General features: G+C 41.3%; 1 protein-coding gene and 1 pseudogene across 1 annotated transcript; both read right to left on the bottom strand.

Annotated features, from left to right (window-relative positions):
- Positions 1-298: 298 nt before the first annotated feature.
- Positions 299-26,815, bottom strand: COA7 (cytochrome c oxidase assembly factor 7). The gene is made up of 3 exons (XM_020871438.2): positions 26,637-26,815; positions 23,132-23,272; positions 299-1,533 (listed from the first exon to the last, which is right to left on the bottom strand). Exons 1-3 carry the CDS (start codon positions 26,740-26,742, stop codon positions 1,085-1,087), a joined length of 696 nt encoding a protein of 231 aa, XP_020727097.1. The 5' UTR covers positions 26,743-26,815; the 3' UTR covers positions 299-1,084.
- Positions 7,020-8,497, bottom strand: LOC110123485 (ubiquitin-conjugating enzyme E2 D3 pseudogene; annotated as a pseudogene).
- Positions 26,816-27,904: the final 1,089 nt, after the last annotated feature.

Raw genomic sequence — 27,904 nt, 5'->3', positions numbered from 1 at the left:
CTACCAAGAATCTGGAGAGAATACCACAAACTACTAATCAATCAGGGCTTACCACATGGAGCTAGTGGTAAAGAGCCCAGCCGCCAGTGCAGGAAACATCAGAGACTCGGGTTCAATCCTTGGGTCAGGAAGATCCCCCAGGGATAGAACCCACATCTCTTGTGCCTGGAGTAGGGCTTGGCAACCCACTCCAGTATTCTTGCCTGGAGAATCCCCATGGACAGAGGAGCCTAGGGGGCTACAGTCCCTAGGGTAATAAAGAGTCAGACACAACTGAAGCGACTTAGCAGGCACACACTAACCAATTGAGATAGTTTATTCACAGGAACAGTGGAAAAGGTTTAGTTCTGAGGGACAAAATGTATCATCAATCCCTTGCTTACAAATTTCTAGGGTAAGTTATTTTATTAATAGTACCAAATGAGTGGCCTGAGGATGTTATTTTTAACATGTGAATGTCTCCACTAAAGGAACTTTTCTGTTATACCGTCTGGAGCAACTCAGAAGCATAATGACTTTTATCTTTACATCACACATAACTCCCAATCTCTGAATTTATTGAAAAATCTGACTCTAAAAACAAAAATGCAGCCCACAGCAATGATTATATAAGTCAGCAGGTGGCAGTCCTGACTATTTAACTGTTCTTAGTTCCTTAAACCCACTATTATGTAAATCAAGATACTTTGATTTTTTAAGCTCTCCCAACTAAAATAATGGTGATGATGGTGATTCCTTCAGGTCCTGTGGCTATTAATTTTTCCAGTTTCCTGTTCTGTCTCTCCTTCCCACCCCATAATCTTTATGGTTCACTAGTCTGCTGTTTTTCACAGAACAGGAAGAGAGTTTGAGAACCAAGATCTTAAAAATGTGGATCACACCAGATAAACAAATATTGACCAAAATAAACATTTCAGACTACATCTGAGCAGGTGACACCGGGGGGGCAATGGGTCTATGTAATCAGAGTTACTGATATTAAACACCAAGTCTTTCTTCTCCAACAAGTCGACCTTCAAGGGCTCCAATCAGAAACAGGAGGTGCCAGCATCAAGCTGTCTGTAGCATGGGAGGGTGGGCCACCCTACCCAAATGTTAAAGGCTGGACATTTTTCTGCTGTTCTTTGTGCAGCTGCCGGGCCCGATTTTTTAGTTCCTCAGCCTTAGCTTCGTCCTTATCGACACCATCCCCAAGCTTGTACATGCGGCTGGCATTAGCACAGGCCCAAACATGGCCCAAGTCACAGGCTTTCATTGAGTATTTGCATGCCAGGCCCATGTCCTTGGGAAAGCTGGGGGCGCCCTGCAGGAACATGGCGCTGAGGTTGAAACAGCTAGCGGCGTAGTTGCCCTCACAGGCCCTCGTGTAGTAGTCTCTGGCCCTCTCCAGATTGGGCCGGCCACCCTCATTGACCTGTCCATCATGTGCCAGGAGACCAACGTTGTGGCAGGCTTCAGCGGACTTCTTTCCTGGCTTCTCACACGCCATCAGAAAGCAGTTGGAGGCAGCTTTCAGATCCTGGGATAGTCCACCTGGGAAGAAAGAAAAAACGTCAATCCAAGCCAGGACAGAACCCGAATGTCTCAGGCCAAAGTCAGGAAGCAATTACCAAATAAAGTTTATATACTTTGAGCTAAGGCAACATGAAAAGAAGATGGCCTGGTATAGTACACAGACCTTACAGCTTTTTCAGCCATGGAATCTTCGGCTCAAATAGTATCTTATAAGCCCAAACAGGTAAAAAGGGTGAAATGATTAGTTTCTCAGCCTTAGCTTCATCCTTATTAGAAAAGATATTTACCTCTGGGGATAAGAGCAAGATCACGGCATCTTATGAGCATTTTGTCAAATATTTAATTTAAATATATACTGAATATATATTAATTGCCAATTACTATGCTAGATTCTAAGGAATAAACAGATACTGACCGTGCCCTTGTGAATTTTGTGGTCTAATAAGACAGACATTAAACACCATACAAGTAAATGTATGATTCTAAGTGTGACAAGCATATGGAGAAAGAGTATAGGATGCTACGAGAATGATCAAGGCTCTGAACTAAGAGGTGAGGTAAAGGAAAGTTTCTCCAAAGAAGTGACATTTGAGCTGTGAAATAATGGAAAAAAGAATGAAAAGAAAAATATGGAGTGGGGGAAAAAAATGGCAAAGAAAACTGTTCCAGGCAGCAGGAACAGAATACAAAGAGAAAAGGAGCCCATGTGCTAGAACTCAGAAATCACTAAGGAAGGCTGGTGAGGCAGGCAGGGGCCAGCTCATTCAGGGTCGGATGGGTCTTCTTAAGGACCCTGTACTTTAACCCTGGAGCAATGGAAAACTGCTAATCAATCATTTTAAGCAGAGGTGGTGACGGGGCCTGCTTTTTTCTTTAGTTTAGTTTGTTTGTTTTAATGGAACATTTCAAATCCCCCATTCTCAAAATCCCTCATTCCTAAAAAAAAAGAGAAACATATCTCAACATTAGTTTTTAAAGAAGTCATCCCAAATACACCACCTAGAAAAAACCATCATTAAGAGAACACCATTCCAGTCATCTTCGTAGCAAGTGTTTGAATTAAATGTTGGCTGGCTGAATGGACAGCTAGATATAAGTACAGTTGACTCTTAAAAGCTGTGAGAGGCACCCACTCTCCATGCAGCCAAAAATCCGAGAATAGCTTAAGAGTCAACCTTCCCTAAATGTGCCCCTGTGCACCCACAGACTAAACCAACAGGGGATAAAAATCATGGAGCGTTACCATTGTATTTATTGTTGAAAAAAATCCACGTGGAAGTGAACCTACATCATTCAAACCTGTGTTGTTTGAGGGACAACTGCACTTTGAAAAACCAGATTACACACGCTGGTTGTAAATAAAAAATTTAACTTTGACTTTACTTGCATTTATTAAGACAAACAAGTGAAAATGAAGAAACTGCTAACTTCAAATGAATATTTCTTCAACAGAGAAATTTCCTAAATGAGGCCCTAGAGTTATAAATTATTTATTTAAAGGTTAAAGTCACCGGGTTTTTTTTTGGGGGGGTGGGGGCTGGGGCGGGGGAGTATTTCATGGTGGCCCCTGCAGCGGAAGCACAGAGTCCTAACCACTGGACGGCCAGGAGATTCCGTTATTATTTTGTTTTAACCAAATCTCAGACAGTATTGACTCACAACTATAAAAGGGGAGTTCTCATACTTCTCCCCACCTCCCTTCTCCTGCCTTCCACTTTTTGTTAGATACGTTATTTCAACTCAGGGAGATACAGGAAACAGAGGTTAATGAAGCCTGAGCTCTGCCGCCAGAAAACTGAGGCTCCAGTCCTGGCTCCATCATTTGGAAAACTTATCCTATTATTTCTTCAAACATTTTTTTCTGTCCCAATCTATTTTCTTTCTGGGCTCCAATACATGCTGTGCCAGGTTAAGGGACACTGAAACCTACGTGTTGAGACTCTGAAGGTTGGGAAATTTTTCCGCTTTTTTGTCTCAGGGCTTCAGTTTAAGAGAACATCTACAATCCTCTAAGTTCACTGATCATTCAGATTCATTGTTTATTTCCTTCTGAAGTGTTCTACTTGCTGTTAAGCCTATCCAGTGAATTTTTCATTTCAAATATTATATTTTTCAATCATATGAGTTCATTTGATTCTTCTTAATAGTTGCAGTTTCTCTGATGAGATTGCCCATCTGTTCATTTCATTGTGCCCATCTTTTGTTTAACTTCTTTAACATATTTATTTCCCTGTTTAAAAATGTTTTGACTGTGAATTCCAACATTCCTGTCACATCTGGGTCTGTTTCTATTGACTGATTTTTTTTTTTCCTGTTTAGTAATTCCTTATTTTTGGACATTGTAGATGATATTTTATTCAGTCTGGGTTTTGCTATATTCCTTTACAAACTACTATATTCTGGTTTCTCTTCATATCACATAAATCTCTTACCTTTTACCAAAGACTGCTGAGTTTTGTTATGGCAGGTAACTATTCACTGGTGAATCAGCCTGATCCTTCTGAGGCCTGATCTTCCAGCAGCCTCAGCGGCCAGAAACTCTGACCTATGCCTCATCCATTCAGCAAGAACACCATAATGTACTTGGCTTCTACCTCTTCCTGCCTAGTCTGAAAAGTACCTCCAGGCAGAAAGCCAAGGCATGGGGCTCATCCTGTGTGTCCCCCTTTTCTCAAGGCTCACTCTACTGCACTGAGTTACCTTCCACTGTCTAAACAGTTGCTTCATATATTTTATGGAATCCATGGTTTATATCCTTAAAAGTTCATTTTAGTTGCCTTATGGAAAGATGATTAGAGACCTGAATTAATGATACAGGAAAGAAAGGTGGCTTGAATAAATATAGTAGCAGGAAAGGGAGAGAGGATAGATTTGAGACATATTTTAAAGGCAAACTGGTCATGAGCTACTCAGTAGGGAGAAACACCACTTGCTAAACTGAAAGACAAAAGGGGTGTAATAATTTGAGAGAAAACAATTAAGAATTTCATGGAAGAACAAGATGGCGGAGGAGTAGATGGACGTGGAGTACATCTCTCTGCACGGACACATCGGGAACACACCTTCAGAACAGAAGTGCATACAGAACACTAGTTGAAAGCGACAGGAATTCCTGACCAGAGGAAAAGTATAGAACCATGCAAAACTTGGTGGAAGAAGGAACTAGGGGGAAAAAGAGGAGTGTCAGTAGGACTGGACCTGCCCTCAGCAGGTGGAAGAACTGAAGCAAGGGTCCAAGCCCCACATTGGGTCACTTGTCTGAGCCAGAGGAGAAACATTTAAGGCTGAAAGTGAAACAGCTGATCTGTGGCAGCCTAAATGGAATGAGAATCAGACAGTCCTTGCCGCAGCCATACATACTCCAGACAGGGATGCAGGTCCCCCAAAAGGCACAGTGGCTAGGAGCTGGAGTTTAGGGATTTTGGAGCAACCCCAGGGCGAGGGCTGCTGTTGGCTGCGGAGATAGGAGAGACGGATTGAAGGGATGTGAGGGAGGAGACTGTGGTGGGAAATGTCTGTAGAGGAAAGCTGGGCAGCCAAGGAAGCAAGGCGATACTGCTGAGTCACGCCTAGGGGGTGGAGCCATCACCATAGCCTCTCTCCACAGGCCAGCATCCGCAGCTTAACAAGAGAGAGGCTGGCCCATCAAATGCCTGATGCACTGAACTACAGGGCAGGCCCCCACCGAGGGTGCCCCTTTAAGTGCCTGATGCACTGAAATACAGAGTAGGACCCCCCACCCAGGGTGCCCCTTTAAGTGCCTGATGCACTGAACTACAGAGTAGGACCCCACCCAGGGTGCCCCTTTAAGTGACTGAGGCACCTGAACTACAGAGTAGGACCCCACCCAGGGTGGCCCTTTAAGTGCCTGATGCGTGGAACAACAGAGAAGGACCTCAGGCAAGGAAGTCCTCTAAGCTCCCAAACAGGCAGAGCTACGGAGAAAGACTGGCCAAAGAGGGCTTCTGATCGCCAGCCACAAGAGGCTCACAAAAAGTTTCCGGTAAGTTGATAATGCCTGCAGCTGAAGCAGTCCAAGACCCTGCACGCTTGGCGCCGTCAGGGTCCCCGCAAGCCAAGCAGCTGCACCACCTTCATGCTCAACTCTCACTGGGGCAGAGCTGCCACAGGCAAAAAAAGTTTTGCATCTATGCATGCAGGGTTGCTTCTGTTAGGTCTGACTCTTTCCGACCCTGTAACCTGTGGCCTCCCAGGCTCCTCTGTCAGGGAGGGGGCTCTCCAGGCAAGAATACTGGAGCCGTACTGGCCAATACTGGTTGCCACACCCTTCTAGAGCACTACATTTCCTGCTGCCCTAGCTGCCAACTCCCTTGAGTACCTGGTGCTGCCAGAACCCCTGCGACCCAAGAAGCTGCACCACCTCCACACATGGTTCTCACAGGGACAAACCCAAGTCCTCCAGGGCAGCCTCAGGAGCAAACCCCAGTGGATGACCCACATGCAGAGGTGGAAATAAAACCACAATTGAAACCCAGGAGCAGTATGGATAAGGAATAACACCCAAAACCCTCCCAACAGCTGTACAAGCTGCAGACTAAATCCACACGATCAACTAGGCAGACTCTGTGTCTATGGAATATATAAAATGTCACTGAGAGCTCCCACAGAAGAAAACGTACTAGTTCTGATAGCTGTGGACATTGGAGGCAAGAACACACAGGGATAGGACCAGATCAGACTCTGAGCTGCCCCCACAGCAGGTCCAGAGACCAGCACAGTGTTGGAGGGCATCCTAGGGAGGTGAGGTGGACTGTGACTCCCAGCGAGGGAAAGGACTCTGACAGCAGTGACTCAAGAAAAACATTTATTATTCTTATGTTTTGACTTGTTCTGTAGATTCTTTTTTCTTAATCCAATAGCATTGACTTTTATTCATTCATGTTAAGTCACCTGAAATGGTATCTGTTGCATTTAAATGCTCATTAATGTAAATGGCTGAACAAATCCATTTTAATGGATATTCAATCCATTAAAAAAACTCAATATCCCACATAATTAAAGTCACTTCAACATAGCCTCATGACAACTCCCACACCAAAACAGTACTTTATTTTGTAAATTTTGACCCATTATTACTCCCATGTTATTTATGGTCTTTTCAGCTGTCAAGTGTACAACGTGAAGAAAAAATTTAGTTAGATGGGGGTTGCACCTGGAAAATAAATTTCTTAAACTCCATATACATGTTTCAAATCTGCTGGGTCCCAAGTCCATCTATGAACTCCCAGGCTGCCAGTATCATGTGCAGCATACTAAAGCTACACTATCTGAATAGCTTATTAATTCTGCATAAATCAGGTCAATCAATGTGTCAACCTGTAACAGACTGCGCACTTTTAACTGAACATGGCAAAATATTCATTCTCTTGAACTTTACATCATCTTTGATGTCAAACAATGAGGCAAATCCCAACAGTATATACAAAAACAGCTTTGCGTTTACAAAAGATTGTTTCCCATACTGATTAATCCAGGCAGCTAACTCATTGGTTTATGCAACTTTATTGAAGAAAAATAAATCAATTACTAGCAGAGCTATTAGTTGATCACTCATCCATTGACAACTTGCATCATTTATTCAGTACTATATTAAACAGTGTATTGGAAGATAGATTAACTAATTGCTCCAAGCCTCCTAACAATTTAAATGAAAATTACAAAATGTTTTGAGACCCTATTTTGGAATACAAAGGGTGTTTGACTTCCAATTTCCATTCTCTGTAGAACAAGAACAGGTCATTCCTTTATTGACATGCATAAAATACATCACATTTTCTGTTCTGCTGATGCTATAAATTCAATACCAATTCTCCAGCCACATCAGTTATGAGCATAAAGTATATCATGTAACCTCAAATCTCTAACAGTGGAAGGCTTAGACAAGAATGGATGCTGCTAGAATAATGCTGCTTCCTTTGATGTGACAACTCAGCATCCAACTCCCTCCCTCTCAGATGATTCTTCAGCATGTTAGAGCAGTGAGGAGTGGTTTTAGTCTCATAACCAAGTTAGAGTGAAGACATTGGCCACATAATACACATGCTCCATTTTTTTTAAAAATTCTGAATCTTGGGCAACTGTTCTCTTGTAACTACTTTACAGTTTCTAAAAGCAGTTATTGTCCAAAGCTGGAAGAACTTAAGTCTTCTCAGATGAGCATGTGAATGAATGGAGGGAGGTAAACAAAAAATAAAATTAAAAAAGATGAGGTCTGATAGGGGAGCAGCCGGATAAGAAAATCAAAAAAGGAACAGTAATTTAAAGTTTATTCCAGCTATAATGCAGGTTATTCTGACTTTAAGGTAGCATCACATGGCATACTTCTGAGTCCATTCCCGAGATATTCTGTTGTACTTATCTCTGTCTGTTTTATAGATCTGTGCAATCTCTGGCACTAGGGGGTCATCTGGGTTTGGATCACATAGCAGTGAACAAATGGATAAAAGAACTTTAGAAATAGTTAAAGCAGGAGACCACTGTGATCTTAGAATATCGAGACAAATGCTGCCATTACTGTTAATATTTGGATGATAAATTCTTGTTGTAAATGCAACCTTAGGTGGTTTGAAGGGGTAGTCTGTAGGAAAATGAATTGTCAAAAAGAATACACCGCCTTGATATGGGCTGTCATTAGGTCCCATAATTGTGGCTTGCCAATGAAACATATCATCCCCAACTGGACCTGCAGAACATTGTGCTGGAGGGTCACGGGCCAAATCACTAAGTTCCTTATTAATCCGTTTCAGTGCCATAGTCTGTGCTTTTCGTCTGGCTCCTCACTATCTCGGTGTGTGCTCGAAGGTCCGGCCAAAACTCTGATTACCCAATGGCTGGGAAGGATTGTCTCTTCGTCTCACACCGGCTCTGCCAGACACAGGCGCAGAGGGGCCGGGGCCTCCCTCACGCTGCGGCCTCGGCCTCCTCTCCGCGCGGCAGCTGGTGCCTCCCCGGCCCTACAGGGCTCACGCGCAGGACACAGCCACAAGATCCTGTAGCTTCTTTTGGATTTTTAAATTTTTTTTCTTTTTTCCTCCCTCTGTTGTAGTTAATTTTATTGGCACTATGAAATCTAATAAAGCTTTTGAGCTTTTTCTCAGTCACATTTTTTATTGTTGTTATTGATCTCTGCCTCTACATTGGGCTTTTGCAGTTCTGTGGAGTCTTTTTTTTTTTCTTTTCTTTTTAATTGTAATTTTTTAAACCTATTATTATTTTTTCTAAATTTATTCATTTGTTTGCTTTTCCTACTGTTCTTTTCCCCTTGCAGTTAATCTTTAATGTAAATAAATCTTCTTTATCTACCTCTATTTGACTTTGCATATCTATTCTTTCCTTCCTTTCCTCTCAACATATTTGTTGGTTTTGTTTTCATTGCTTTATTCCCCACTTGGCACCTTGCTTTAGTTTTGTTTTCCAGTTTGAGCTTTAGTTAGTTTTGTTCTTAACTGGTAAATATACTTTTTTATTTCCTTTGTTCTCCAGGTCAATCAACTGTACTTTATTTTTGTTGGACTGTTTTGACTTTGCTCAGCGGTGTATATGTATATGTGTATATTCCATTATTTTAATTATTATTTGCCTGGTTTTGTAATTGCCATTTGTCTGGGGTTCATCTTTGGTTTCTGATTACTGGATATCTGTTTTAATCTCTCTTAGTGCCACAACCATTTGCAGAACCTTCGTTCCTGACCAGAGATCAAGTCCTGAGCCTTTGGAGTGGGAGCACGGATTCCGAGACCCTAGACCACCAGAGAACTAACCCCATGAGGCATCAAACAGTGAGAACCCACACAAAGGAAACCACTCGAATACAACACCCGACATCACCCAACCACCAGGAGCGCCCTGTGCAGGACCTTCATCTAGACAACGAAACAAAAATACAAACCCAATCATCAGCAGACAGGATTACCACCTCACACAGCCTTACCTATCAGAGAGGAAAAAAAACTCAGCACAAATCTCACCCTATACAAGCTTACACAAACCTCTGGACCAACCTGAGGAGAACAGAAACCAAAAAGAAGAAAGAATTCAACCCTGAAGCCTGGCAAAAGGAGACCTCAAACAGTAAGTTAAAAAAAATATATATATGAAAAGGCAGAGAAATATTATATAAATAAAGGAACAAACTAGAAACACAGAAGTCCAAATAAATGAAGAGGAAACAGGCAAACTATCTGAAAAAGAATTCAGAATAATGATAGTAAAGATGATCACAAACCTTGAAAACAAAATGGAGAAAATGTAAGACTCAATTAACAAAGATCTAGAAGAATTAAAGAACATACAGAGACAAACAACGCAATTACTGAAATTAAAAATATTCTAGAAGGAATCAATAGCAGAATATCTGAAGCAGAAGAACAAATCAGTGAGGCTGGAAGATAAAATGGTGGAAAAAACTTCTGAAGAGCAGAATAAAGAAAAAAGAATAAAAAGAACTGAGGACAGTCTCAGAGACCTCTGGGACAATATCAAATGCTCCAACATTCGAATAATAGGGGTCCCAGAAGAAGAAGAGAAAAAGAAAGGGTATGAGAAAAGTTTTAAAGAGATTATAGTTGAAAATTTCCCCAACATGGAAAAGGAAATAGTCAATCAAGTCCAACAGGCACAAAGAGTCCCATACAGGATAAACCCAAGGAGAAACATGCCAAGACACATACTAATCAAACTAACGAAGACTAAACACAATGAAAGACTATTAAAAGCAGCAAGGGAAAAGCAACAGGTAACATACAAGGGAAATCCCATACATTTAACAGCTGATCTTTCAGTAGAAATGCTGCAGGCCAGAAGGGAATGGCAGGGTATATTTAAAGTACTGAAAGGAAAAAAATCTGCAACCAAGATTACTGCACCCGGCAAGGATCTCATTCAAAATTGATGGAGAAATAAAAAGCTTTTCAGACAAGCAAAAGTTAAGAGAATTCAGTACCACCAAACCAGCTTTACAACAAATGTTAAAGGGACTTATATAGTCAAGAAATACAAGAGAAGAAAAAGATCTACAAAATCAACCCCAAACAATTAAGAAAATGGCAATAGGAACATACATATCAATAATTACTTTAAACGTAAATGGATTAAATGCTCCAACCAAAAAACAAAGAGTGGCTGAATGGATACAAAAACAAGACCCATATATACACTATCTACAAGAAACCCACTTCAGACCTAAAGACACATACAGACTGAAAGTGAGAGGATGGAAAAATATATTCCATGCAAATGGGAAGCAAAAGAAAGCTAGAGTAGCAATCCTCGCATCAGACAAAATAGGCCTTAAAATAAAGAATATTATAAGAGATAAGGAAGGACACTACATAATGATCAAGGGATCAATCCAAGAGGAAGACATAACAATTGTAAATATCTATGCACCCAACACAGGAGCATCTCAATACATAAGACAAACACTAACAGACAGAAAAGGAGAAACTGACAGTAACACAATAATATTAGGAGACTTTAACACCCCACTCACACCAATGGACAGATCATCAAAACAGAAAATTAATAAGAAAACACAAGTGTTAAATGATACATTAGATAAGATGGATCTCATTGATTTCTTCAGGACATTCCATCCAAATGCAGAAGAATATACCTTCTTCTCAAGTGCACATGGAACATTCTCCAGGATAGACCACATCTTGGGTCACAAATCAAAGCTCAGAAAATTTAAGAAAATTGAAATCGTAAAAAGCATCTTCTCCGACCACAATGATAGGAGACTATCAATTACAAGGAAAAAAAGCTGTAGAAAACACAAACACATGGAGATTAAGCAATACTTTTCTAAATGAACAACAGGTCACTGAAGAAATCAAAAGGGAAATCAAGAAATTTCTAGAAACAAATGACAATGAAAACACAACAACTCAAACTTATGGGATGCAGCAAAAGCAGTTCTAAGAGGGAAGTTTATAGCAATACAATCCTACCTCAAGAAACAAGAAAAACATTGAATAGACAACCTAAGTTTACACTTAAAACAACTGGAAAAAGAAGAATAAACCAAAATAAGTAGAAGGAAAGAAATCATGAAGATCCGATCAGAAATAAATGAAAAAGAAATGAAAGAAACAATAGTAAAGATTAATAAAACTAAAATCTGGTTCTACGAGAAGATAAACAAAACTGACAAACCTTTACCCAGACTCATCAAGAAAAAAAGAGATAAGAATCAAATCAACAAAATTAGAAATGGAAAATGAAAGGTTACAACAGGCAATGCAGAAATACAAAGGATTATAAGAGACTATTATGAACAACTACATGGCAAAAAAATGAATAACCCAGAAGAAATGCACAGATTCTTAGAAAAGTTCAATCTTCCAAGACTGAATCAGGAAGAAACAGAAATTATGAACAACCCAATTACAAGCACTGAAATTGAAGCTGTGATCAAAAACCTCCCATAAAACAAAAGCCCAGGACCAGATGGCTTCCCAGGAGAATTCTATCAAACATTTAGAGAAGAGCTAATGTCTATCCTTCTAAAATTCTTTCTAAAAACTGCAGAGGAAGGAGCACTTCCAAACTCATTCCACAAGGCTACCACCACCCTGATAAAACAACACAAAGACAGAAGGACAAAACCAGACAAAAACAACATAAAAAGAGAAAACTACAGGCCAATATCACTGATGAACATAGATGCAAAAAATCCTCAACAAAATTTTAGCAAACAGAATTCAGCAACACATCAAAAAGCTCATACACCATGATCAAGTTGGGTTTATTCCAGGAAAGCAAGGATTCTTCAATATACGCAAATCAATGTGATACACCATATGAACAAACTGAAAGATAAAAACCATATGATCATCTCAATATTTGCAGAAAAAAGCCTTTGACAAAATTCAGCATCCATTTATGATAAAAACTCTTCAAAAAATGGGCACAGAAGGAATCTACCTCAACATACTAAAGGCCAGATATGATAAGCCTACAGCAAACATTATTCTCAATGGTGAAAAACTGAAAGCACTCCCCTTAAGATCAGGAACAAGACAAGAGTGTCCACTTTCACCACTATTATTAAACATAGTTCTGGAAGTCCTAGTTAGAGCATTCAGAGAAGAAAAAGAAATAAAAGGAATCCAGATCAGAAAAGAAGTAAAGCTCTTGCTGTTTGCAGATAATGTGATACTGTACATAGAAAACTCTAAAGATAGTATCAGAAAATTACTAATCAGTGAATTTAGCAAAGCTGCAAGGATACAAAATCAGTACAAAGAAATCACTTGCATTTCTATATACTAACAATGAAAAATCAGAAAGAGAAATTAAGGAATCAATCCCATTCATTATTGCAACAAAAAGAGTTAAATATCTAGGAATAAGCTTACCTAAGGAGACTCTGTGGGAGAAGGCGAGGGTGGGATGTTTCAAGAGAAACATGTATATTACCTAGGGTGAAACAGATCACCAGCCCAGGTTGGATGCATGAGACAAGTGCTCGGACCTGGTGCACTAGGAAGACCCAGAGGGATCGGGTGGAGAGGGAGGTGGGAGGGGGGATTGGGATGGGGAATATATGTATATCCATGGCTGATTCATGTCAATTTATGACAAAAACCACTACAATACTGTAAAGTAATTAGCCTCCAACTAATTAAAAAAAAAAAAGCTTACCTAAGGAGACAAAAGAACTGTACACAGAAAATTATAAGACACTAATGAAAGAAATCAAAGATGACATAAACAGATGGAGAGATATTCCATGTTCCTGGGTAGGAAGAATAAATATTGTGAAAATGACTACACTGCCAAATGCAATCTACAGATTCAATGCAATCTCTATCAAATTACCAATGCCATTTTTCACAGAACTAGAACAAAAACCTTCACAATTCATATGGAAACACAAAAGACCCTGAACAGCCAAAGCAGTCCTGAGAAAGAAGAATGGATCTGGAGCAATCAACCTTCCTGACTTCAGATTATACTACAAAGCTACAGTCATCCAAACAGTATGGTACTGGTACAAAAACAGAAATATAGACCAACGGAACAAGACAGAAAGCCCAGAAATAAACCTGTGCACCTATAAGTACCTTATTTTTCACAAAGGATGCAAAAATATACAATGGGGCAAAGACAGCCTCTTCAATAAATGGTGCTGGGAAACCTAGACAACTACATGTAAAAGAATGAAATTAGAACACTTCCTAACACCATACACAAAGATAAACTCAAAATGGATTAAAGATCTAAATTTGTAAGACTAGAAACTATAAAACTCTTAGAGGAAAACATAGGCAGAACACTCAATGACATAAATCAAAGCAATATCCTCTATGACCCACCCCCTACAGTAACAGAAATAAAAACAAAAGTAAACAAGTGGGACCTGATTAAACTCAAAAGCTTCTGCACAGCAAAGCAGCTCATACAACTCAATGTCAGAAAAACAACAACCCAATCAAAAAGTGGGAAAAAGACCTAATCAGACATTTCTCCAAAGAAGACATATAGATAGCTAACACACACATGAAAAGATGCTCAACGTTGCTCATTATTATAGAAGTGCAAATCAAAACTACAATGAGGTATCATCTCACACTGGTCAGAATGGCCATCATCAAAAAGTCTACAAATAATAAATGCTGGAGAGGGTATGGAGAAAAGGGAACACTCTTGCACTGTTGGTGGGAATGTAAATTGATACAGACACTATGGAAGACAGTATGGAGATTCCTTAAAAAACTAGGAATAAAACCACCATATGACCCAGCAATCCCACTCCTAGGCACATACACTGAGGAAACAAAAATGGAAAAAACACATGTATCCCATTGTTCACTGCAGCACTATTTATAATAGCTAGAACATGGAAGCAACCTAGATGTCCATCAACAGATGAATGGATTAAGAAACTATGGTACATATACACAGTGGAATATTACTCAGCCATAAAAAGGAATGCATTTGAGTCAGTTCTAATGAGTTGGATGAACCTAGAATCTATTATACAGAGTGAAGGGAGTCAGAAAGAGAAAGATAAATATCATATTCTAATGCATATATATGGAATCTAGAAAAATGGTACTGAAGAATTTACTTACAGGGCAGCAATGGAGAAACAGACATAAGAATAGCCTTATGGACGTGGGGAGAGGGGAGGAGAAGGTGAGATGTATGGAAAGAATAACATGGAAATTTACATTACCATATGTAAAATAGACAGGCAATGGAATTTGCTGTATGGCTCAGGAAACTCAAACAGGGGCTCTGGATCAACCTAGAGGTGTGCGATGGGGTGGGAGATGGGAGGAAGGTTCAAAAGGGAGGGGATATATGTATACCTAAAAAAAGGACAGAAATGATAGGGACCTAACAGAAGCAGAAGATATTAAGAGGTGGCAAGAATACACAGAAACTGTACAAAAAAGATCTTCACGACCCAGATAATCACGATGGTGTGATCACTCACCTAGAGCCAGACATCCTGGAATGTGAAGTCAAGTGGGCCTTAGGAAGCATCACTACAAACAAAGCTAGTGGAGGTGATAGAATTCCAGTTGAACTATTTCATATCCTCAAGGATGATGCTGTGAAAGTGCTGCACTCAATATGCCAGCAAATTTGGAAAACTCAGCAGTGGCCACAGGACTGGAAAAGGTCAGTTTGCATTCCAATCCCAAAGAAACGTAATACCAGAGAATGCTCAAATTACCGCACAATTGCACTCATCTCACACGCTGGTAAAGTAATGCTCAAAATTCTCCAAGCCAGGCTTCAGCAATACGTGAACCGTGAACTTCCAGATGTTCAAGCTGGTTTTAGAAAAGACAGAGGAACCAGAGATCAAACTGCCAACATCTGACGGATCATCGAAAAAGCAAGAGAGTTCCAGAAAAATATCTACTTCTGCTTTATAGACTATGCCAAAGCCTTGGACTGTGGATCACAATAAACTGTAGAGAATTCTGAAAGAGATGGGAATACCAGACCACCTTACCTGCCTCTTGAGAAACCTGTATGCAGGTTAGGAAGCAACAGTTAGAACTGGACATGGAACAGGCTGGTTCCAAATTGGGAAAGGAGTACGTCAAGGCTGTATATCGTCCCCCTGCTTATTTAACTTATATGCACAGTACATCATGAAAAACGCTGGGCACAAGCTGGAATCAAGATTGCTGGGAGAAATATCAATAACCTCACATACGCAGATGACACCACCCTTATGGCAGAAAGTGAAGAAGAATTAAAGAGCCTCTTGATGAAAGTGAAAGAGGAGAGTGAAAAAGTTGGCTTAAAGCTCAACATTCAGAAAACTAAGATCATGGCATCCAGTCTCATCACTTCATGGCAGATAGATGGGGAAACAGTGGAAACAGTAGTTGACTTTGTTTTTCTGGGCTCCAAAATCACTGCAGATGGTGATTGCAGCCATGAAATTAAAAGACGCTTACTCCTTGATAGGAAAGTTATGACCAACCTAGACAGCATATTGAAATGCAGAGAAATTACTTTGTCAACAAAGGTCCGTCTAGTCAAGGCTATGGTTTTTCCAGTGGTCATGTATGGATTTGAGAGTTGGACTATAAAGAAAGATGAGCACCCAAGAATTGATGCTTTTGAAATGTGTTGGAGAAGACTCTTGAGAGTCCCTTGGACTGCAAGGAGATCCAACCAGTCCATCCTAAAGGAGATCAGGCCTGGATGTTCACTGGAAGGCCTGATGTTGAAGCTGAAACTCCAATACTTTGGCCACCTGATGCGAAGAGCTGACTCATTGGAAAAGACCCTGATGCTGGGAAAGATTGAGGGCAGGAAGAGAAGGGGACAACAGAGGATGAGATGGTTGGATGGCATCACCAACTCAATGGACATGGGTTTGGGTGAACTCCGGGAGTTGGTGATGGACAGGGAGGCCTGACGTGCTGTGGTTCATGGGGCTGCAAAGAGTCGGACATGACTCAGCAACTGAACTGAACTGAATATGTATACCTATGCCTGATTCATCTTGAGGTTCTACAGAAGACAAAAAAATTCTGTAAAGCAATTATCCTTTAATAAAAAAAATTTTTTTTCACATTGGATTTAAATTTCAAATGTCTGCAAGAACTCCAAGTCAAAGTTTCCAGTAAACAATCAATTATATGCAGTCTGAGTGGTTTGGACTAGAGACAAAGGTTCATTTATAATTATCATCACTAACTTATCATCTATTATTGCCACACCCTAGGAACCACCTAGGAGTATTTTCTCCAAGTACCTTTTCAATGTAGTTTGGTCTTGTTTTTACATGTCATAATCTTAAGAGTTCTTCACTCCCCATTGGAAACTCTTCTTCCTATGTTCTATTAAGAATCTTTCATCAAAGAGATATATCAGAGATAAAGTTCTATTTCCTTTCATGAAACATTTAAATGGCTTCACAAGAATAGCTCAAAGCTGATTCCATAGATGAAAACATCTGGACAAAACATTCCTTGGGTCACTAAGTGTCTGATCCAAACTAACCTCTGCAGTAGCCAATATAAACCAGAGCTATTCACACTGATAGAATGTTTTACAATTTAAGAAGAAGTCACATGGAAGCTACTTTTTAAATATTGGAGTATAGTTGATTTACACATGTGAGCTCATTTGATGCTCATAAAAATTCTATGAATAAGTTCGGAGCTGACATTATTACTCCAATTTTGTCACTGAGGTATTTGTAGCTCAGAAAAGAAAAATGCCTTGCCTGATGCCACAGTGTCAATTAGTGCTCCCTATGAAAAGTGACCTCCCACTCTTCTCCTTGCCCCAAGCTATCCTTGATAAAAGGAGAGTTATTAACAAATTTTTGTCAAGAAAGGACACCGGGTGTGTTTTCAGGACAGAGGGAATATTCTTTGGCTCAGAACCAGGCAGAGGGAATCAACAGTACTGGCTTTTAGACATGGTAGAGCCCAAGGTCTGCTAAACAATAATCCAAAGGGTCTGAGTTAAGATCCGCTAATGAGATCTCCTGTGACCACACTGGACCTGAAGGGAGTTAAGAATGTTAGCTTAACAGAATTAAGTATTATTCTTTAAACACTCTGTGTTCTTTCACCTGCTCACCTTCTCTCTATTCTAGAGAGAAGACATAACTCTATTATACTTCTATCAAAGTTTGCTCTGTCTTTTATGAACCAGTTTCAATATCTCCTCCTCTATAACAGCACCCCAGATGATGACATGCTCCCAGAACTGAAACTTCAAGGTACTTTTCATGTCTCTCTATGAAGATACTTATCAAGCTCTCCAAAGTTAACAGGTATGAGTATAAATAGTTCTTCCCCATGAAGGAGGTGGAAAAAAAAAAAGATTTCTTCCCCCACACTGGTCCATCTATGCTTTACTGCACACAGTAAATAATAAGTTCACTCAACAAAGGAGCACTGAAACAAACAAAAAAACAGTTTCAGTGCACAGTCGTTAATCACACTTGTTGTTATTGTTCAGTCACTAAGTCACGTCTGACTCTTTTGAGACCCTACGGACTGCACCCTGCCAGGCTCCTCTGTCCATGGGATTTCACAGGCAAGAATATTGGAGTCGGTGCCATTTCTTTCTTCAGGGGATCTTCCCAAACCGACGTCTCCTGCATTGGCAGGCAGATTCTTTAACCACTGAACCGCCAGGGAAACGCTGTCTAATGAGAAGGGAAAACAATTTCACAACTTTCACAACCTCTTTTGTTCTCTCTAATTTATAAGGAACTCAAACTGTGGAAAATTCTTAAAGAGATGGGAATACCAGACCACCCTTACCTGCCTCTTGCAAAAGCTGTATGCAGGTCAAGAAACAACAGTTAGAACCAGACATGGAACAACAGACTGGTTCAAAATTGGGAAAGCAGTATGTCAAAGCTGTATATGTCACTCTGTTTATTTAACTTATATGCACAGTCAATTCAATTGCTCAGTCATGTCCAATACTTTGCGACCCATGAACTGCAGAATGCCAGACTTCCCTGTCCATCACCAACTCCCAGAGCTTGCTCAAACTCACGTCCATCGAGTCAGTGATGCCATCCAACCACCTCATCCTCTGTCATCCCCTTCTCCTGCCTTCAACCATTCCTAACATCAGGGTCTTTTCCAATGAGTCAGTTCTTTGCATCCGGTGGCCAAAGTATTGGAGTTTCAGCTTCAGCACCAGTCTTTCCAATGAACATTCAGGACTGATTTCCTTTAGGATTGATTGGTTTGATCTTGCAGTCCAAGGGACTCTCAAGAGTCTTCTCCAACACCACAATTCAAAAACATCAATTCTTCAGCATTCAGCCTTCTTTATGGTCCAACGCTCACATCCATACATGACTACTAGAAAAACCACTAGCTTTGACTAGACGGACCTCTGTCGGCAAAGTAATGTCTCTGCTTTTCAATATGCTGTCTAGGTTGGTTATAACTTCTCTTCCAAGGAGTAAGCATCTTTTACTTTCATGGCTGTAGTTACCATCTGCAGTGATTTTTAAGCCCCCCCAAAAATAAAGTCTGTCACTGTTCCCATTGTTTCCCCCTCTATTTGCCACGAAGTGATGGGACCGGATGCCACGATCGTTATTTGAATGTTGAGTTTTAAGCCAGCTTTTTCACTCTCCTCTTTCACTTTCATCAAGAGGCTCCTTAGCTCTTTTCACTTTCTGCCATAAGGGTGGTGTCATTTGCGTATCTGAAGTTATTGATATTTCTCCCAGTAATCTTGATTCCAGTTTGTACTTCATCCAGCCCGGTATTTCACATAATGTGCTTCTGCATATGTTAAATAAGTAGGGTGACAATATACAGCCTTGACGTACTCCTTTCCCAATTTGGAACCAGTCTGTTGTTCCATGTCCAGTTCTAACTGTTGCTTCCTGACCTGTATAGAGATTTCTCAGGAGGCAGGTTAAGATGGTCTGGTATTCCCATCTCTTGAAGAATTTTCCAGAGTTTGCTGTAATCCACATAGTCAAAGGCTTTGGCATAGTCAAAAAAGCAGAAGTAGATGTTTTTCTGGAACTCTCTTGTTTTTTGATGCTCCAACAGATATTGGCAATTTGATCTCTGGTTCCTCTGCCTTTTCTACATCTAGCTTGAATAACTGGAAGTTCACAGTTCACGTACTGCTGAAGTCTGGCTTGGAAAGATTGGAATGCAAACTGACCTTTTCCAGTCCTGTGGCCACTGCTGAGTTTTCCAAATTTGCTGGCATATTGAGTGCAGCACTTTCACAGCATCATCTTTGAGGATCTGAAATAGTTCAACTGGAATTCCATCACCTCCACTAGCTTTGTTTGTAGTGATGCTTCCTAAGGCCCACTTGACTTCACATTCCAGGATGCCTGGCTCTAGGGGAGTGATCACACCATCATGGTTATCTGTGTCATGAAGATCTTTTTTGTATAGTTCTGTGTATTCTTGCCACCTCTTCTTAATATCTTCTGCTTCTATTAGGTCCATACCATTTCTGTCCTGTATTGTGCCCATCTTTGCATGAAATGTTCCCTTGGTTTCTATAATTTTTTTGAAGAGATCTCTAGTCTTTCCCATTCTATTGTTTCCCTCTATTTCTTTGCACTGATCACTGAAGAAGGCTTTCTTATCTCTCCTTGCTATTTTTTGGAACTCTGCATTCAAATGGGTATATCTTTCCTTTTCTCCTTTGCCTTTAGCTTCTCTTCTTTTCTCAGCTATTTGTAAGGCCTCCTCAGACAATCATTTTGCTTTATGCAGAGTACATCATGTGAAATGCCAGACTGGATGAAGCACAAGCTGGAATCACAATTGCCGGCAGAAATTTCAATAACCTCAGATATGCAGATGACACCACCCTTATTGCAGAAAGTGAAGAGGAACTAAAGAGCCTCTTTATGAAGGTAAAAGAGGAGAGTGAAAAAGCTGGCTTAAAACTCAACATTCAAAAAATGAAGATCATGGCATCTGGTCCCATCACCTCACGGCAAACAGATGGGGAAGCAATGGAAACTGTGACAGACTTTATTTTCTTGGGCTCCAAAATCACTGCAGATGTTGACTTCAGCCATGAAATTAAAAGACACTTGCTCCTTGGAAAAGAAGCTATGACCAACCTAGACAGCATATTGAAAAGCAGAGACATTACTTTGCCAACAAAGGTCCATCTAGTCAAAGCTATGGTTTTTCCAGTAGTCATGTCTGGAAGTGGGAGTTGGACCATGAAGAAGGCTGAATGTTAAAGAATTGATGTTTTTGCCTGTGGTGTTGGAGAAGACTCTTGAGAGTCCTTTCGACTGCAAGGAAATCAAACCAGTCAATCCTAAAGGAAATCAATCCTGAATATTCATTGGAGGGACTGATGCTGACGCTGAAGCTCCAACACTTTGGCCACCTTTTGCAAAAAGCTGACTCACTGGAAAAGACCCTGATGCTGGGAAAGGTTGAAGGCAGGAGGAGAAGGGGACAACAGAGGACAAGATGGTTGGATGGCATCACTGACTCAATGGACATGAGTTTGAGCAAGCTCCAGGAGATAGTGAAAGACAGGGAAACCTGGCGTGCTGCAGTCCATGGGGTTGCAGAGTCAGAGATGACTGAGTGACTGAACAACAACAAAAGCTCCTTATGAAAAATATAACAAAATATGATGTAAAGATAAGACATATATTCAGAAACTAACAGCTAGGAACATTTTAATTTTTCCAAGCTATATTGTACAGCTGAGTTCACACATACTAACTTTGTGTTCAGCTTTCTTCACTGAATATTATATTATAAACTCTTTCTGACACCAACAAAAACTATTTAGAAACATTATTTTTTTATGGGTTAAATAACATTCCAGTTGACGGAAGTAACATTATTTAACTAAGCTGCTACTGTTGGCACACAGATTTAAAAAAAAAATACTGCAGCTATATATTACTTACAAATCATAAATTAATGAAAATGGGCTAAAGAAATGCCCCTCTGCTTAAGCAAGGGTACTTTATATTCCTGTTAATGCTAAACTTTCTTCAAATTTGAGACTACCACAGATCGTATGTTCCATGTAAAGGCGGAAATAGTCCACAAAGTTCCAGAGATTTAAAAAGGCATCCTCTTCATCAAACTTTCACTGAACATCCTTCTAACCAAGCTTTACTGGGCACTAGGAATAAGCGATGAATGAATTATATCATCCTCAAAAAGCTCATGAACTAGTCAGCAAAAAAAAGAGCTGCCTGTCTTAGGTTATATTCCCAATTTGTGGTGGTTTTCAAATATGCCCATAAATTCTTGATAGTCCTTCTTTCAAGAGGTAGAATTTTAGTTCTCTCCAATTAGTGTAGGCTAAACTTACTGACTCACTTCAAATAAGCAGAATAGGATAGAAATAAAAAGCATGTGACTTCCAAGAGTAGGTTATAAAAGACACTGTGGATTCCATCTTGCTCCTTCTTTTGGATCACTCACTCAGGCGGAAGCCAAATGCCATGTCACAAGGACATGCAAATAGCCCATGAAGAGATCCATGTCACAAGGAACCAAGGTCTCTTGACAACAGCTGGCAAAGAATGGAAGCCTTCACAGCCAAGTGAGTGAGCCAGCTTAGGATTGGAGATTCTAGTTCCAGTCAAGCGTCAAAAGACTTCAGCCTGCTTTCCTGGCTAGTGTCTTGACTGCAGCCTAATTGAGAGACCCTGAGGCACACAGCTCACCACTCCCAAATTCCTGATCCGAAGAAACTATGTGAAATGATAGGTTTGTTGGGATAATTTGTATTTAGCAATAGGTAATTCCTAGGTGGCACAGAATAAAGAATCTGCCTGCCAATACAGGAAAGAGAAGAGACGTGAGTTCAATCCCTGGGTCGGGAAGATCCCTTAGATTAGGAAACGGCAACCCACTCCAATATTCTTGTCTCAAAAAATCGCATGGACAGGGGAGTCTGGTAGACTACAGTCCATGGGGCTATAAAGAGTTGGACATGAGCAGCACGCATGCAACACAATGCAACTTAAACACTACCCAATACCAACTGCAATTAAGGCATGAAGAGAAAAGACAGATGCAAAGGAATTAATTACTAGTCCCCTCCTCTGTGTCAGGCACATACTGATACCTTTACCTACATTACCCTATTTAATATTCACAAAGATCTATGAAGAAAGTATTGTTTTTTCTCCATTTTACAGGTGACATTACTGATTCACAGAGTTAAAGTGACTACAGAGTTAACATTCCCTAAGGTCTGCCTAAAGGCTTCCCCAGGTGGCTCAGTGAAAAAATAATCTGCCTGCCAATGCAGATGTCAGTTTGATCCTTGGGTCAGGAAGATCCCCTGGAGAAGGAAATGGCAACCTGCTCCAAAATTCTTGCCTGGGAAATCCCATGGACAGAGGTGCCTGGTGGGCTACATACAGTCCATGAGGTCACAGAGTTGGACATAACTAAGCACACACAAGTTCTGCCTAACTTGAAAGGCTATGCTCTTCCCTCCAACACTTTGCTGAACTCTTGACTCCAAACTGTCCTACAACATGCTTCCCCAATGCCTGTGAAGACCCATCTGTAAAGAGACCTCAGTATGAGCCTCAGGTTGTGGCCTTACCACTACCATCGATGATAAGGACCAAAGAAGGCAGGCCCCTCCTTACCTTTCCCAGTCACATAATAGGCCCCCAGTTTGTAGCAGCTATCACTGTGTTTGTTCTCTTCACAGTTGAACTTCAACACCTTGGCAGCCTCATCAAAATTCTTCTGGATCCCTTCCAAATAGTCCACCAGTCGATAGCAACCTGTGAGGAAAGGGCAAAGTCGTTTAAGTCTGGGGGAGTAGGGAGGGTCCAGGTGTGGCAGGCTGGATGTGCCTTTTATTTAGGACAAGCCTCTGTCCTCCTGCTGGTGGCTCAAAGGTTAAAGTGTCTGCCCGCAATGCGGGAGACCTGGGTTCAATCCCTGGGTCAGGAAGATCCCCTGGAGAAGGAAATGGCAACCCATTCCAGTATTCTTGCCTGGAAAATCCCACGGATGGAGAACCCTGGTGGGCTACAGTCCATGGGGTCGCAAACGGTTGGACATGACTGAGCGACTTCACTTTCTGTCCTCCTGAGGTGTGGCCACTCCTACAATGGCACTGTCTGCCCTCAGCCTGAGACTGAGCAATGTATAAACCAGGAATACCTTGGCCCCTATACTGGCTCTACTACTCACCAGCCCTTCTATTCCCTGTCAACAAGACCCAAAGAGCCACTGGCTTCAATGATGAAACTTTGCTAGCTTTGGAACTTCTCAGGAAGTTCAGCATTTAAACAGTGAGAACCAAAAGGGCCAACAGGCCAGTCTTCATGGCAGCAAGAAGCAGTTCTTTGATGACTATACCTTAATCCTTGGCCAGGCTGGGTACATGAACAAAGAGTTGAAATTGCAGCTACCAAAGGAGTTACAAATAAGACTCCCTTCTCCTTGGTAGTCTCTATTTCCAGCAAGCCTCTCCTAACAACTCTCCCCTCTGTACCTTTTCTTTTTTTTTCCGCCATTGATTTTTATTAGTTGGAGGCTAATTACTTTACAATATTGTAGTGGTTTTTGTCATACATTGACATGAATCAGCCATGGATTTATATGTGTTCCTCATCCCTCTGTACCTTTTCTTCATCCACAATAACACCCATCTCTTGTTAACTTTCATTCAATGAATATTTGAGCATCTGCTGCTGCTGCTACTGCTACTGCTAAGTCGCTTCAGTCGTGTCTGACTCTGTGCGACCCCATAGATGGCAGCCCACCAGGCTCCCCCGTCCCTGGGATTCTCCAGGCAATAATGCTGGGGTGGGTTGCCATTTCCTTCTCCAATGCATGAAAGTGAAAAGTGAAAGGGAAGTCGCTCAGTCGTGTCTGACTCTTAGCGACCCCATGGACTGCAGCCTTCCAGGCTCCTCTGTCCATGGGTTTTCCAGGCAAGAGTATTTGAGCATCTATCTACAACAATATAGGAGACACTGCTTTAGTTGCTGGGAATATAGTCACCTGTCCTCCTAAAAGTTACAGTCTAGAGGAGGAAACACAATAAATAAATAGCTTAGAGGAGGAAACACAATTTAAAAAATAGCTTAACAAGATGCATTTAAACCTTAATAAACACCATTAGTGAAATAAAACAGGATGATGAGAGTTTGTTGTGCATTTTGGGGGAAATGGTTAACATAGACAGGGTAATCAGGTAGGGCCTCACTGAGGACTTCAATGTGTGAGCTGAGATGTTAATAACAAGAATGAACTAGCTATTTAAAGACAATGAAATGGGAAGGAGACAGAAAGACTCAGGCACAAGGAACAGTACATAAAAAGACTCAAAAAAGAGAATATGCTTGACACAAATAAGATATAATGTAGCTGGATCCAGGAGGGGCAGGAAAAGAGGAAAAGGCAGGGACCAATCAGAGGGCCTTACATTAGATAGGAAGAAACTCGAATTTTATTCCAAGTCAATAGCAAACCACTGGAAGGATTTAAGAAGGGAAGTAATATGATTCAACTTGCATTTTTAAAAGGGCACTCTAATAATCACGTTTGTATGTATCTGGATGAATATGGAGGAAGTCATGTGTGAAGGGACCCACTCCAACACTGATAATGACAAAAATGTGTTATTTCCGTCATCTGAAAATCTAGTATATAACATAACGAAATTAAAATTTAAGTATCAGTTTATGAGTAGAGAATAGATTTAAGGGAGTTAGGGTGCAAATGGAGAGTCAAGTTAGAAAGTTACTTCAGTAATCTGGCTGAGAAATGATTTTGAAGACTACTACAGAACCAGCTATAGAAACTGCCTCCTCTCAGACTCTCTTCAAGAGCAGCATCCTGCACTTTTATATGCCCACCCAACCCTCCTTCACTGCTTAGTGTATCTCCAGGGTACAAAAACCCATATATGGCTCTCCACTGCCTACACAATAAAGGCTTTCAAATGCCTTACCCCAGCATTCAAGATCTGACACACTGTGGCCCAAGGTCCATTCCGCCTCAATCTTATTTCTAACTACACTCTGACTTCAATTTTCAGAAAGACCATTTTCTTCACTCCCTCTGCTCCATTTAATCAGCATTACTAGCCTATTCTTCCTGACCTCTTCCAGGAGTCTTCCCCAACCATTCTGCACCTCATGGATTCTTTTAAGCCATCCTACTTCAGATCAACTCTGTAGTTGGTCAGCTCGGAGCAAGGCTGCAAGCTATTAGAAGGCAGGGCCAATATCTTTTTTTCTTCTCTTTTAAAGTATGGGTACTAAAAACAATAAAATAAAATAAAGTATGGGTACTTCCCTGGTGGTCCAGTGGCTAAGACTCCGAACTCCCAATGCAGGCAGGCCCAAGCTGGATCCTTGGTCAGGGAACTAGCTTCCGGATGTGACAATTAAGAGTTTGCATGCCACAACTAAGACCAGGTGCAGCCATATAAATAAATAAAAGGGAAAAAAAAAAGCACTAAGAAGAAAACCACCCAAAGGTACTGGCTGCTCTGGATGGCCCCTTCTGGACATCACCATCCACCCACAACTGAAGTCAATGCAATGTTCCCAGAACACATGGGGCACATTCATGCCTCAGGGCCTTTTCACTAGCCCTTACCTCTGCCTGGCATGCACCTCCCTTACTTTTTTCAACACTTTGTTCAAATGCACCTTCTTAATGATTCACCCTGACCACTCAATTTAAAGCTGCCCTCCTGAACTGCTGAGACCTTTCAATTCTTTTTCCCACTGCACTTAACTACCTTCTAACACACTACTTCATTTATTACGTTTATTTTCCAATAACCCCCACGAGAATGTAAGCTTCACGAGGACAGAGCATTTTATCAGTTCACTGATGTAGCCGTAGTCTCTCTACTCCAAATGCCCTAGCGCTTCTCTTCCTTCTCGCCAGGCCTCCGGGTTCGGTGCGGCCAGAGCATGCTCCTGCTGCGTGCCCCGCAAGTCCTCGTGGAACCCAACCCGCTCTTACACACACACACAGGCACACACACGGCAGTCAGCGACCCACAGACACCCGCGTCCCCTTCCAGATCCCCTCAGAGGTCGCTCGCGTGACCCGTCAGTCCCCGTCCCTGAGGCCGGAGCCCCCACGTGTCCTTAAAGCCCTGCAGGCGGCGCTCACCGTCCGGGTCCTTCTCGCGGTAGCACTGGTAGTTGCACTCCACTTCCATGTTCTCCAGAAAGGACTTCACCTGTTCCTCGTCCTGAAAGTCCACCAAGCCGGCCATTGCTCTCGCTGGCCCAGTCAAAACCACCCCGCCGCTCTGACCCTGCCCGCGCCGCACGTCCTCCCGCCCCCGCGGTCACGTGAGCGGCGAAGGGGCGGGGCCCTGGAGGGGCGTGCCGCCAAAGTCCGCGTTCAGCCCTGAGCTGGGGAGGCGGAGCGTCCTGAGCTTTGGGCGGTCATTTGTTCTTACGGTATTGGTCTTTGGCGGTCCCAAGTTTTCCTCTGGTCAGCCCACAGGTAAAGCCGGTAGCAGTCTTTCTGCAGCACTTTATATATAAACCAGCCCTGTGGTGTTACTGTTTCTCTGCCTGCGGTCATTTATCACATTCGTTAATTCTGTATTCCCTGAGCGTGCGTCACCAAGTGCTTGGTTTTAGTATTACTATAGCTAGGGGAGTATGGTTACTGCCTTGGAAGAACTTGCGGATTAGTAGCAAGAGCTTTGAATTTTGAGCACCTACTATGTTCCAGGTGTAGCTGGACAAACTAGTATTCATGAGTCTGTACATGAGTCTGTACAATGTCCTACAATGAAAGGACTGATACATCTCTATTTTCCTCCCAGACCTACCCACTGCCTCCAACATGAATGACCGAATGACCTAAGGAATGAATGGCTATGGAAGATAATAACTAGAACACTGTAGCTGTACTGGTTGTAGTAATAAGGCTGTTACAATAAGTTATAATAAGTACATTATAATAAGTTGTTGCAGTAGTTATAATAAGTTGCAGTAGTTATAATAAGACTGTTAATACTTAAACAGTGCTGAACTTTGTTCCAGATTCTATTCTAAGAGCTTGATAATAATTCTCTTTTAATTCTCATGGCACTCACTGTGACCTTGTGGTCACATTATTATCCTCATTTCACCAATTAAGAAGTGGAGGCATAGAGAGGTTAAGCAATTTGTCCAAGGTCACACAGGAAGTGAGTGTTGCTGTGCCGTAAATTTTTTTTTAAATAAAAGAATGAGATACAAGAGGGACATGTCAAAGATATGGAAAAGAGGAGAGGAACTTCAGCTGGTTTTTTATTTTTCTCCTGCTCAGAATTGGTTTCATAAAGCCTAGACTGAAAGCTGTCCAAACATAGTTCCTATTCATCTTTGAGTCCCAGCCAGTCCCTGTCTAGAGCCTTCAGTGGAGCTCGATCAGAGGTT

Source organism: Odocoileus virginianus, chromosome 5 (assembly GCF_023699985.2).
Source record: "Odocoileus virginianus isolate 20LAN1187 ecotype Illinois chromosome 5, Ovbor_1.2, whole genome shotgun sequence".
Lineage (NCBI taxonomy): Eukaryota > Metazoa > Chordata > Mammalia > Artiodactyla > Cervidae > Odocoileus > Odocoileus virginianus.
The sequence above is the reverse complement of the archived record's forward strand: the minus strand, read 5'-3'. Positions and strand labels throughout refer to the sequence as shown.

Coding starts and splice junctions, on each gene's coding strand:
- COA7 (XM_020871438.2), bottom strand. CDS start 26,742: ATGGCCGGCTTGGTGGACTTTCAGGACGAGGAACAGGTGAAGTCCTTT. Junction 23,273..26,636: donor CCGCGAGAAGGACCCGGACG/GTGAGCGCCGCC, acceptor CTTTCCTCACAG/GTTGCTATCGACTGGTGGAC. Junction 1,534..23,131: donor CTATTATGTGACTGGGAAAG/GTAAGGAGGGGC, acceptor CTTTCTTCCCAG/GTGGACTATCCCAGGATCTG.